We start from the raw sequence: 14,197 nt of genomic DNA, 5'->3' as shown, positions 1-14,197 counted from the left end.
GAAGGTTGGTATGTGGTTTGTGTCACAGAGTCAAACATTATGTCCAGTCTAATGATTAACCTAAAGTTAATCACTGTCCACTTAAAAACATGCATTTCCCTGGAACTGAATAGTGTTTCCCAAGTTCTAATGTACAATAAATAAAAAACATTTCAAGTGGTTAAGCCAACTTCAGTTTCCTCTCGTTTTATTTCCCACATTACTTTCTTGCTTGCTAGAAATAGATGAGCAGGATTCATAGTAGTACTGATAGAGACCATAACTTACCTAGTGAGATTTAGACTTACACACATCCCTGCTTTCTGTAAAGGGAAAAGAAGGCCATTGTACAGTGCTATCACAAATGCCATACCTGCAGACCAAGGGCCACATCATCTATTAAACTTCATTCCATAGAGATCTTTTATAATACCTTTCTTTGGAATGGCCTCGGTTTCATGGCTAGCATCATTCAACCCACCACTTTGAGTCCGGCTTATCAGTGACACATCCCAGCCTGTGATCAGACAGCACTGAGCTCATCTCTGACACTCTGCTTTCATCTGTTAGGATGCTGCTGCTTCCTTTCACATATGAGCCCTGCTGTATGGGAACTGCAAGAGACTGGTAACTTAGGTACTTGCATTTGTTATGATTCCACAACACAAGCACGATGATCCTGATTTATTAAAGCTCTCAAAGGCTGGAGAGCATACTCTTTCATCAGTGAACTTGGGTGATACAGAAAACCTGGAATGGATTTCCTAACAGTCGTTAGCGAATGTTTCCAATTCTGTACCAGATCCATTCCAGGATCGCTGGATCACCCAGCTTCACTGATGAAAATGTATCCTCTCCAGCTTTGGAAAACTTTAATAAATCAGGCCCAATGTATTGTGCACACCTGGGCCATGGGCACACCTGCACGCTCCTGTACATGCTGTAACGATACAAGCTAGCTAGGCATATTGTCCCCAATCCTTTGCAGTGTTTAAAATCAAATAGCATTGTTGATCCTTATTACAATAATAATGGCCCTATGTCCCATTTGAGGCTCCTTCCAGAAAGTCAATCGAAGCCTGTCTGGAACAGATCAGAACTTGCTGACTTACAGTACTTTACAACACCAATCTTCACTTTTTTCTGGTTTTCTCACCAACTGGTTATCAGTGCATATCAATGCAAGGTGCATCACAGATAGGTTTGGTGTTCCCGTGACATTACAATATGGACATTTTTAACAAGAGTCAATAAAGAGATGATAAAACACATCATTACACAGCTTGAGGCTTATTTATCTTTAAAACCTTTTTTTTACCAAAATCTTCTATGAGCTATAACAGTGGTGTAAAGTGTGCTGGGTTTTCCTGTTCTGTGGTTTCCTTGTGTCACCTGCTCTTTATTTTTACCTACAATTTTCGTAGAATTCGCCTTCAGGAGCTCATTTGGTGATAACATATGGGTGTATGATGAATTCATACTCTGTGAAAAGTGAAAGTTTGGTTCACTGTGTATAATCTTCCTATCTTACAGCTTGTGAGTTTAAAAAGAATTTCAAAGAATTAGTGCATCACTTTTTATTATTTAGTGGAAATATTGGCACATGTTTAGCATTAAGCTTTTTTTCTATATATTTATGAGGGCAGCAGAGTACCATTTCAAGATATAACCTACTTATGCCAGTACATTTTTGTTACACTTGCTGGTTCCTTCTAACTCTTGGGGACTCCACCAGTGAGAAAATTATGCTGTAGGTCTTAGATTTTTTCCACTTAACCTTGAGTTTTGGGTATTCTCACTCATCTACTCTAGATTGTTCCTATATATGTGAGTGCCCATAATATATTCTTGTAAATGGGGGCAATTCACCTTTTTATAAATATTGCCTAATATGCCACATTCCTAATTAAACATCACACAAAAGCACAAAAAATAGTGAGGATGCAAAGAAGCATTTCTTGGGACATTTTAAGCATTTCAAATCATTATTGTTATTACACATCAATCTAAAACTATTAAACATACATTTTTTCAAAATCAGATTAAAATAAGTAAAAAAACCATTTTGCCACTGTATCATGTATTAGGTCTCTTTTCAAATAATGTTAAATATGTGTTCTACGTGTTTTGCTTCATCAGGAACGTTGAGACTTACAATAACAAAAATCACCTTTCAAACACAATACAATTTCCATAAACACAAAATTATATGCACATTCACATTACATATTTATAAACATTGTAATAATTAGTTGAGATTTCTATAACAAGAATGAGCATGATACACTCTTTGTAGCTCCACGTTAAGTCACATAACATCTCAGAGCCTCATGGAAATTAAGGACGGGATCACAAGTAAGTAAATAGGGGAGTCACAAAATGCAGACAAAACACATTGGGCTCTATTTATAATACTGGGAATCTGACTTTCCCTCAAACATTCCCTAGTGGGAATCAATTGAAACATATGGACCTAGACCTCTCTCCGCTCCTCCAATGACCTACTAATGACTTCCCCACTCATAACCTCATCACACGCACGGTTACAAGACTTCTCTAGAGCTGCTCCAACTCTCTGGAATGGTCTTCCTCGTCCTATTCGGCTTGCTCCTACTTTCTGCTCATTTAAAAGAGCTCTCAAAACGCATTTTTTCAAACTTGCCTACCCGTCTTCTTCTGTCAATTGAAACCACCACTACTTCCCACCACTACATATCTCCCATTCTATTGTGTGTGAAATTCCCCCACCTACTAGATTGTAAGCTCTTCGGGGCAGGGTGTAATGTAATGGATTGGAGGTGCAAGTCATCCACTGCTTTAGTAATTTGAATGTCACAGATGCTCAGGTCTCAGGAGAGTAACACAGGAATTGCCATTTCATCAGTAACAGGTGGGGTCACAGCTTTTTCCCAGCCAATATGGCGATGGTTTGACTGCTGTGAGCCTGAAATGTGTGGAGCTGAACCCTTCTAGGCTCATATTCCCAGGAAAGATGAGCAGACATGTTCACTGATCTCCTACTGCCTCTCCATCCGGAGGAATAGTAAGCTCAGGATGCAAGGGTGGGGAGTCAGAACTGATAGCCAACCTGTGCAGAAATGACTTGCAGACACTGTGGGGGGCCCTGTTGGCCAGGCAAGGTTTGCACACTTTGCACCTCCTTATAGCCACCCCGACCACTTTAACAAAAAAAGCAGCTCAAAGAACAGATGTAAAAGTTTTTTTTAAAGCTTCCAGTGATGTAGCTGGCTATAAAGATGTTATCTTTTGTTCATACAAATTATTCTTTTACTGGTAGAAATACTGTAAAAATGTTGCTATTTGTTAAATTCTTTTTTTCTACAAATGTTAGTTGTCTGAATTATGGCAGACTGAAAACTAGATCAAAGTGATTATTTGGCTTCAATTACTGAATTACTTATAAAAAGTGAAAAGTTAAAAGGTGACTCAAAAGTAGGAAAACCAGTTTGGCAGCATAACACCGGATAACTAAAGCTGCATACATATGGTGAACTTCTGTTGCTGGAAATGATCTTTCATGAACGTTTCCAGTGATAGATAGTGTTGTATTAGAATGCTGTCCAGTTCTATAAAGAGGGAAGTGGCGAGAACAATTGGGAGGCACCCTGCTGCGTCATCCTCTATATTAGGTAACAGCGGTTATCCCCATTCAGTTGTTTAGGGATCTGCCACAGTGGCTGATGCACACATTATATTTTCACCCAACATGATCACAATTGTGAATCATCTAGCATGTGTACAAAGCTTAACATTTTTAAGTTGACATAAAGTCTGCTTCCTAGCTGCCTTTTCTTATGACAAAAGAGACTAAAGTCTGATCAGTCAGGGAGTTTCCACTAATGCAATGCCAAAACACCCAAAGGCACCTAAATGCCCTTACTAGAGCATTGCAGCATTTCAAGGTTGTTCTGTGTGTTCCTGCAATATTAATATGCTGTATATAGGACTTCAGTAAACAGACACTTTACTTGCAAAGAGGGCAAGTAAATTAATAAATGCAGGGGTAACATGCACATTATTTGCACTTAGTCTATTCTTTCTCCTTTTTTGTCACACAGGGCACAAACATGCTGGGCAGGTTATCTGTAGTTCCTTGGGTGCTTTGTCTGCTACTGTATTTGTGCATTGGGATGCCTTCAAAATGAGTTGCACCTCAGTGCATCATGGTGCAGAGGTTGTCTTAGGCATTTTGGTGTCAAAGTGTTGTCATTCTTAATTGAATATCCTGTGTTGAGATATGAATAAAACACCTACTGAATATAACATGCCACTGACATTTCCTTGTTTCTGAATATTTCCTAATACATCAGTTGTCACTTGCTGCAGGAGTGCATAATAAAAGCCCATTGTGCAGCAATGTGGTGTTTGGTTATCTCTAAATATCTCTTTTTTCAAGCAAGTGAAACTTGTTTCCAGTTTTTCCATTACGTCTGCAAATTGAAATCATCCCTGCACTAGAATATAAAGTGGTATACCACCCTTGTGGGATCACCTTCTCTGGGGTAAAAGGTACAAAGGTAAAAGGACAGTAGATAAAGTGGAAACTGACCCGCAGTCAGCTTTATTAAAAGGTTGCATAAGACAAAACAAAACACAAATAAATCCTAGCCAGTCAGGCACTAACTAAACAGCAGGCAGATTCCTCTCTTCCAGTTGGTGGCTAACCCAGGAGCGGAAACGAGGAGAAAAATATCTTCCCTCCAAGATGACTCCTTTTGCCATGTCACAATATATATATAAAGAAGTTCCGATGAGTGTGGTCCAATTACAACACAGATTCCTCAGGAGCTGATGATGGTGGGAGACCCTTCCACTTCCCCAGTAAGTACTAGAAAGGATGTAATAATTCTAATAATAATAATTCTATAATAATAAGGATGTAAAATTCTAGAGAAAAGAGAAGGTGACATTTTGCAACATATTGTTTATGTAGACAGAATTGGTTTTCTTTTTTTCTCAACAAAGCTGAATCATTTTTTGAAAGTCCAATTGAACATTTCTATATTATTATAATATCAACCCAGAATAAAATGCTAAAATCATATGTGATATGAATATAATAATAATTATATTAAATATAATATAAATTATTTCCAAACCCAAAAACATGTAACATATATAAAATGTGCTTAAAACAAGGTGCAATAATCAGATATAGTTTCATCATACCGATGCATATAGGTGCCAAATAGTATAAAGTGCAAACCTTCCAATAAATTCTTCCCACTGAAAACCTTGATATCCAAAATAGAGAGCAATGATCCACCCGGTGATGCAATCCACCTGCGGTGCTTCCACTCCCTTTGAAAAGAAAGCATAGAACATATAATTAGGGTGAGCTAAACAGTGATTATATCCAGGAATTCACTCCTTACCACTATACTTCCAGCAATTGCCTCTGATAATGTAAATGTGGTTGTGTTTTTACATTAGGATGTTCATCCTCAAAGCATTTCTATTAATGCCCAATCATAATAAAGAAGAAGGGGGATCACTTAGGATAACAAAAACCTTTATTTTATTGAAATCTATAAAACTTTAAAGAATGTTTTATAAAAACCTATTAAATATTCTGATGGTGCTAACCTTGATGCCAAAATGTACCGTGTTACTGTTCACCACATACCCATCGGATGGCACAGCACATGCACACATGATAAGGTCTTGTCACTTTTCTTCAGATGACTTTAGCAGAAACAGTGTTATTGATATTATTACTATATTGTATTCAAGCTGCAAAAATTCCCTGTGCCATACGTAGGCTTGAGAACACAGAAGTTCAGGACTTGAGTAGTTTAAAATTCCCCCAATTTTTACTTTACATTACTTCACAAGGGAAGACAACCCTTTTAGTTGAAGTAAAAATATTGGTGAAGCACACACCCTTTATGTCTTCATCGCAGTGGAACGCAAGACTGATCGGGATACCTACAGCACCCATTCCGGGAGGCTCCTAGCTTCTCCTGAGCATATCTGTTCTTCGGCTAGCACAGAAGAGGAATTTTCATTCACTGAGGGGAAAGAGATGCTGATCTTGCGCAGTAAGATTGGCGCTTCTTTTTTCCCTTTTACAGCAAGCTTTGTCACCCAATCTTGCGCCTGTTCAGTGGGAGATTGGATGACATTCCAGGAAGAAGGAAGGAGAAGGCGGAAGATGGCAGCGCTTCCTCTGCGCCGGGACGAAGAAGAATTCTAAGATGGTGCGGGACCCGATCATGGAAGGCTCCAGCACGATCAAGAGATCTGCGGAATTAAAGGGAAGTGTGATTTTTTCTTCTTGCAAAGGAATCGCTATTGTTCTTTGCTAAATTAAAGTCAAGCTATAATTAAAGGAAAGCTATACTGATAACATGTAGGTACCACTGCACGGTCCTTATGTTGACCTAGATCACCCCCTTTTTTCCCCAGGAGCCCTCTAACAGAATTCACGCCTTTGGGACCCCCTAACTATTATATCTAAAGCTGATGGTACCTGATCATAATCAATACAGTGTAGAAAGTTTTGAACAAATGATTAAGGAATGTGATCCAGAGCACTTGACACCTGGGACAGATGAGTTTTTTCTAACACCCAACTGCTATATGTGACAAAATTATATTCAGTAATACTGGATTCATTCATTTTCAGATATAAAGCTGGATATCAGCATTACCTTTAGTCTTTAACAAACTAAACAAAAACTAAACAAAACTGAAAATTAAACAAACTCTAACAATTGAGTCCACAGCTGAACTGTCCCTGACCTCCCCCCTTTTACTAACTGAATTTCAGTACTGAAAATCCCAACTAAACGAAGCAGAGAGAAAACAAAAGAGAACAGGCATATTCATTATCTCAAAAAGAATAGACAATGTCCCTTCTTCAATAAAATAAATTTACGCAGACAAGGATTTAGGAGTTGATTTTTCGATATCTGTGAATCTGGTATTTACACCTTAAAACAAAACATTATCGGCTCCTTGAATTAACGTCATGATATATATACTGATTATTACTCCATGATCTCTGAGTTACCGTATCTTAATCTCATATAACATTTGGAATTGTGATAATGTTAATTCCATGTGTTCTGTGTTATTCCTGTTCCTAATTCATTGATCTTACTGTTTTTGTTATGTTTGCATCATCTGCCAATAAAAAATAAAATTTAAAAATAAAGAAATAAACTTACCTGCATGTTCAGTGAGGTGCGAATACACAACTCAGCATATGATGAGGTATGCCTGGATGCTGGGAATAAATTACCTCTTATGTGCATGCAAGGGAGTTCTATCATTCCAGCCCAGCCAATCAAGATCCAGAACACAGAAGATCAGCTGAAGATGGTGGCGCCCATGCTGAAGTGAGGACAGGTGAGTAATCAATCAGACAAGATCAGACAGGAAAATGTATTTTACTGTAGAAGTCAGAAATAGCATAAAAAATGCCACCAGTAATAGGAAGGCCAAATATTCCACCACCAGGCACTTTCAATCAGGTGGGTGCAAGTGCATTGAAATGCCTGGGGACTACATTGACAAACTACATTATCAGTTGTGTTAATTCCATTTTCCACTTTACAATATATCCCATTTTAGCTTGGCTCACCTTCGTACATTGCCTGTCCCTTCTGCTATAAAGGACCTGATGGCTTTTAATTAGGTTCAGTTCTGTGTTAAGCCATAGAGGCTCAGTATCACGTGTAGGAGTTACCAAAGAAAATCTGCATGTTTAAAAAAAACATCTCTTCGAGACTGACATGAACTCATCCAAGTGCTTTGACATTTGCAAACCTTCTCCAGGAGCCAGCCTGTCCCTTTACATTAAGGTTGAAAACCCATGAGAAGAGTAATGAGGTTGTAATGTTTTAGGAAGCTACATACAACACAACATACAACCCCTAATTTGTCTGCATTGCTTAAAAAAGAACAAACACTCAGTGATCTAAACATAGTATTTAATAAAAAGTTAAAAAAATAATTTATTTATTTTTACATGTTCATGAAGGGGGTAAAGAGGGAACCTGGGAAGGCAAACTGTAAGCAGATTCAGTTACAGCTTTAATTCAATTGGAAATACTGAGCTGTGCACATTTTCTATATCTCTTCTTTTTTGAATGGTAAAATAATGTATATTCTATATGTACAACGTTTATGGATCCTCATTACATCAATTACAAGTCGTGCTCTTGTGTACATCATTTTGCTAGAAATAAATTCTGCAGAAAAGTATGGAAATAAATGTTCTATTTATAAAGTTTGATTTATGTGCAATACACTCCTTTGTTTTACTTGGCATATTGCCTTTTGTTATGCAGTGCCACCTGCTTAGTGTTCCAGTGCAAAAGTTGGATACCTTTTCAGGTCGTTAAATAATAATAATAATAAAGCTAAATTTAAAGCTTTAAAGCTTTAAATTTAAAGCTAAAATTAAATAATAATAATAATAAAGCTTTGGTTATATTTTAGAGCAGTGTCTCCTTTTAAACCATGCCCAGTCTTTTGTGCAATGTAGCCTCTTCCACTATTCACTTATTGGGGAGTATAGGGGAAGTGAATATCCACAGGGCTATTACAACTCTTTTGAGATATTAGATTGGTTTTTACTGCTATCCAGGGTGAGATTTTCCAAGCAGTTATTCTTTTGCTTATGTTTTACCAGACAGAAAATGTTGCTCTCCAAAGGAAACACAAGAAGAACCCTACAAAGTTCTTCCCTGTGTTAGTACGGTATGCTGCTATGTTCCTATCATTTCTAATCCCACCATTCAACTCCACAACTACTTTGAACAAGGATAATCATTTGTTAGAGCTTGTAATGGAACAATGGTGGTGGCAGCATGGACTTTGATTCCATGCACTTACTTGACAACTTGTGAGAACAACTGCCCCTGGTAGTTATCCAGAATGCATACAAGAGGAAGCGTATGAGAAAACACCTCATATAGTGTCTGATAAAAAAAATTGAAATATTCCCTTAGCAGTACAACCCCCGTAACTTCCTATGAGAAAACCAAACCAAGTGGAAGAGCTGGAAGCCTTGGTAAGTTCTCTTTTAAGTCCCTCCATATAACTGCCCAATGCCCAACTGACCCACATATCCTAATATCTCTATTTTAGCTTAAAAAGCTGTCTTCTTTTGAGCTGCAAAAATTGTAACAATTCCCCATAAGTTAAATCTTAATGGTCATATAAATTCTTAGACCTTCTTAGAACATGTGAGGAGTTTTAGCAAACCGTATATAAAGGGGAGGCGTAACTATAAATTGCCATCATGGTCGCCCAATTGTGCACAATGGGCTGGTGGCTTGTCTTTTTTGCCACTACAGTAAGAGGGGCAATAAGGCATTGGTAGGGTGCAAAATAGACACCAGACTGCAAATGGGTAGGAAGAAGTCCAAGCAGGACAGGAGGACTAACGACTCTCTAAAGTGCCTCTTCCATTATTGGCAAGTGGTGATCCTAGCATCAGGAAGTCAACTTTTAAGCCTGTTCTTGCAGCCTCAAATTTATACCTTCAATGATCCAAGAGAATAGAAGTTATCTAACTGGGGACATGATTCTTCAAAGGGGGAGTCCCTCTTGTAACCCTTTATGTGAGGCATTTAAGAATTAAAAGCTTAGAAAAGTAACTGTAACTCCAATGTACCAGAGACTTTTACAATCCTTGTTACTTTGGTGCCACAGCTTTGAAATACAATTGCTGCAAAATAAGGATCAGTGATAGAAGTGGAGACCTCAGGGAATGGTGGGGGACTTGTTACGTAAAAGTTTCTTGTTAGGATAGATTTATTAAGACTCACAACATTATGTAATTAACTTAGTATTGTGTTCTTGGAAAAAAGGCTGGTAATAGTTTCCGCAAGGATCTCAATGTATTCAAATACATTTTCTACAGTTCCTGTTTTGCTGGCACTTTCCGCTCTTACTGTTAGCAAGATTTTGCAGACGTTCTTTCATTACCCTCTCTAGAGGATTGCAGAATTTGACATCCTGTTCCTTCCACCTTCTGATATAACATCATTTTAGGGTTGTTTTACTAAAACAGCTAAACATCACTCCAACTTGTATCTGTATTCTCTTCATTTGTAGATAAGATCAATTTGGAATTTGTTTATTAAATGATTGGATATTTTTTTAAAAATCGTCACTCATTTCCATCACTACATCAGTGCCTTGTGGTGATAGTCTTTAGTTTTTGCATTAATTAGAAAGAAATAAAAATGTTTTGTGCAAAAATTGTAATTTTAACTTGCAACTTGAAACATTTTTCAGAAATGTGTAGACAGAGGGGACAGATTATGACTCAGGGGGACAAACTGTGCCCCTGACATCATCAGGCTCAGGCTAAAACAATATATCCTGGGTGCCTGTATCCTTGAGACAAAGTTAATCCACATATTAGCCATCGCTGGGGCAGGACCAACTGGATGCAAAGTGGCAGGCACCTGCTAGCGATAGAACCCAATCAATAAGGATTTCAGCTTCTGATACTAGTGTAAACCCAGTGTATTGTCATTGCTCTGCTTCTGATTTATCATTCTGGCCCTCTCTTAGAACTGTGACATTGTTAACCTTGCATCCATTCTTCCATCGAGGGTCTCAATATGTGGACATTTCAGGGCCTTCCCAGGCCAAACCTACCGATCTAAATTGGAGGCCCTGATTGCAAGGTTGAAAGCCTCCCACTAGGCACCTTTTCTCAAGGTAACATAGGATACAGCCTAAAATCTAGAAAAAGCATTAGACCAGGAAGTATAAATAGTTGGTTTAGTACAGAGGGAGAGAGACTTCTACTCTGTTAGTGTTCTTACAGATGTTTTACCCTAACCCATGTCTCTGGATCTAGACCAATAAAATGTAGAATACACATGTGTAATATTAAATAAGCCATTATGAGATCAGCTTGAGAGAAGGGTTCAGTAGATCCAGATGAAGTTCATATTACTCTTTTACCAGATATATTCCACTAAACACTTCAGATGGGGCACCCCAAACCATTACAGGACAAGGTAAAGGAGGCTGGGGTCACCCACCAATTGGGATCTCTTGGGCTTCCATATCAATTTTACTCTCTTGCCAATGCCAGATCGTGTTGATATTGCTACCAACTCTCTCTTTTGCGTTTTTTGATACTTATGGCTGTTTCTGCAACTGGCCGACCATGAGGACTCGCCTATCCTTAGAATTCCTCACAGATTACCCTCTTCCAATTGGTCTTTGTAATGATTATATTGGGTCTAATTAGAGCTTTTTATTTTTTTTTTAGAGCTTGGCTCCCCTGTCTGCATAGTTGTCTCATTGTAGATGTTTTATTGCAGTGGACTTCATCTGGTTGTGTGGCAGGACGATGTGGTACATGGGGAACCCATCATGGTGTTTTCAAACTGGATTGTCCTAATACATGGATTATGCACCAGCTGGATTTGGAGGGTTCCCAACTGCTAATTTGTTGGTTGCCCAATTGGCTTCCTCTTGGGCAGACTGGCTAGGGTTGGTTCCTGCTTGAGACTGTCTAGAAGTATTTGAGATAGGGAAAAACTACTTCTTGCTAGAAAGCTAAGATATTTGTACTCACTCCATCATTGTCATTATTAGGGTGGGTTTTCTCTTCCATCTTGTCACTAATTTCTGTATGTCTGGATTGTAGGGTTGCCTGACTGAGTTAACTTTAGGAATATAATTATGCAACTTTCAAAGAAAGCAACAGATTGTTATGACTCCCCATTCTCACCCGCTTCCATGATGTTGATGCCAACAACTATACTTGGTCCCTTGCCATGGATTCGATTTTGGCATTTACACAATTACCTATTCCTTTACTTTCTCTCTGGTTCCTTTCTGTCTCCCACCATAAAAATGTGCCTGTTTTCTCATCACAATAAGAGGCGAACAGAACAGAATAATGGATCCAGACTAACACATACAGAATTATTAAGCAGGTCATAGTATTCAGCTTGTTTGTCTCATTTTGTGCTAGGTTGTTGGTATCTGTACAAGTATTGGATTTTGGGTCCTTCTAAAAATCTAAGGAACTAACCACAACGTGGTATTGCACTACTACTCTATGTCAAACCTTTTTTTGTAAGAAAATAGATCTATGTAGGTTAGTGTTTGTTTTTGGGCTCTGAGGCAAGAAAGCAATGTTATCAATGTGCAGCTCTGCATTTTGTGGTTCTTAGATATCTTACACCAGAACATCTTACTATATAATGAATGTTTTTATCGGTGACCACTCCTAAAATATCTGGTGTCATAGTATTAGAGGACTGTATGTTGCTATCTCTGACCACAAAAACTAATGAGAAATAAGGATGTTACTATGACTCTTTAGAAATAGAAACAATTAGCAATATTGCCTAATGCACATTAAATTCTTGGTATTAGTTTAACTGTTTAAATAACCTATAATGATATTATAGGTCTTATATAGAAATATATATAGACAAATATATAGTCCTCTGAAAATACTAGTTTATTGACTATCACGTTGACCCAATTGATTCAATACATAGTTAACTGTATATATTTATTATATAAAAATTTGCATGTCACTTAGTACGTTTCTTATAGATACTGTAGTTCAAAAGACTGAATGGACTAAAACCAAAGCACTGGTACTACATCATACCAATCATGCCACATTTCCATTAAACCCCCCAGGAGCTCCAAAGCGCTAAATCCTTAGAAATGTAAATTTTCATTAGCTCTTGTGGTTGACCACCGACTAGCCCATCATGGTGACGGGGGTCCTGTCTGGCCAATAGAAATCCACAAGAAGCAGAAGGGGAAAAGCCAGGCTGTTGTTATTTTTTTTTTGCACTGGGCGAAAGAAGTGCCCAGGGATTTGGAGCTTTTGGGGCAGCGAGTAGGAAATGTTAAATGACATTGAAGCATATGACATGGCATCTCATTGGAGCTTTGGTGGATTTTATTTCACTTCAGGTATGCGTTAATATAAAAAAATATATTTATTATTTTAAAGTTCTGCTTTATAGCGTCAAGTTCAATAAAAAAGCAGGAGCAACATGGCTTTTTGATCTTTTTTATTCTCCTAATGGAAAGTGTGTGGATCCATCTGGAGGTGTGTGTTTTTTACTATAATACAGCCAAAGCAAATAAACAGCAAATAAACTCCCAGGTGATTGGTCTGCCTGCAGCAACCTTCATAAAACACAAAAACATTTTCCTATCCTATGACAACTAATACAAAAAGCTTTACCACAACATTTGTTAAATTATTTAAATGTTTATTTCAGCCGAGTAACAGTAATTTTCAATCACTTATTGGAATAATTTGAAAATAACAATTTTTTTGGGGAAAACCTTTATCTTGATGAGTTAGCCTTGTGAGCCCATAGAAATAAATCTCTCTGCCAAAAACCAAAAACTTTTTTAGTTCAAAAATATCTTTAGGATGCATCTCTCTAAAGGACAACAGCACATAAATATTCTACCTATCATGGAAAATGGACAAAACATTCCAGTTCTTCATATAGATTTTTACAAAAAATGATCTAATAGAGATATTTTATTATTATATATTATATAATTACTGGTATATAATTGTTTTATTATTAGATTTTACTTTTATCCTATACATGACAAAACAATTTCTGTCAAATGTGATGTCAGATTGGCTTTCTGGAAAACAAGATAGGCCCGGAGCAGTAAGAAGAAATTGAATAGGTGCAGGGGCTAATTGACTAGGTGCCCAAAGGGAACCAGTTATTTAGGACTTAAAGTATAAGAAAAGGGGAGGAGTATGATGGTGGTGTGATAGGGGTAGGCAGAGTTTTTGGGTAACTTTTAAAAAGTGCTGGAGAGGAAGTAGGGGGCATCAGAAGGTGGCTGGTAGTGGAGTTAGTTTCCCGCCTGCCTGTCTTCCCTTGTGTTTCTAGGGGTAGAGTTGGGAGTTGTTGGTTCGGGTCTTTGGGTGGCTGGGGTCCAGAGAAGGCATTGGTCTTGTGGATGCTGGAATGTGAAAGAAGAGCATGGTATCTATTGGGGTTACAGTATTGATGGTTAACAGCTGGTGGAAGGTGGCAGTGGAGCCTGTGGATGGTTGATATCAGCACCCAAGGCAGGACAGGGTGCGTCTGGGAGCCAAAAATAGCAGTTCTTTTTACTTGGGTGGATGTTATTTTATTGGTGGGGCATGTCTTCCCAGGTCTGCAGCCAATTAGGATCTCTGGGGTTAACTACTGTTAGTTAGTGT

General features: G+C 38.0%; 1 protein-coding gene across 1 annotated transcript in view; it reads left to right on the top strand.

Moving 5' to 3' along the window:
- Window positions 1–4,620: 4,620 nt before the first annotated feature.
- LOC140335255 (uncharacterized) overlaps window positions 4,621–14,197 on the top strand; it is a 45,614-nt gene continuing 36,037 nt past the window's right edge. The window contains exon 1 of the mRNA XM_072417750.1: window positions 4,621–4,821. Coding sequence (XP_072273851.1) covers window positions 4,792–4,821 — 30 coding nt within the window. The 5' untranslated portion in view covers window positions 4,621–4,791. The remainder of the gene's footprint in view (window positions 4,822–14,197) is intronic.

Source organism: Pyxicephalus adspersus, chromosome 7 (genome assembly GCF_032062135.1).
Source record: "Pyxicephalus adspersus chromosome 7, UCB_Pads_2.0, whole genome shotgun sequence".
Taxonomy (NCBI): Eukaryota; Metazoa; Chordata; class Amphibia; order Anura; family Pyxicephalidae; genus Pyxicephalus; species Pyxicephalus adspersus.
This window is presented reverse-complemented; position numbering and strand designations above follow the sequence as displayed.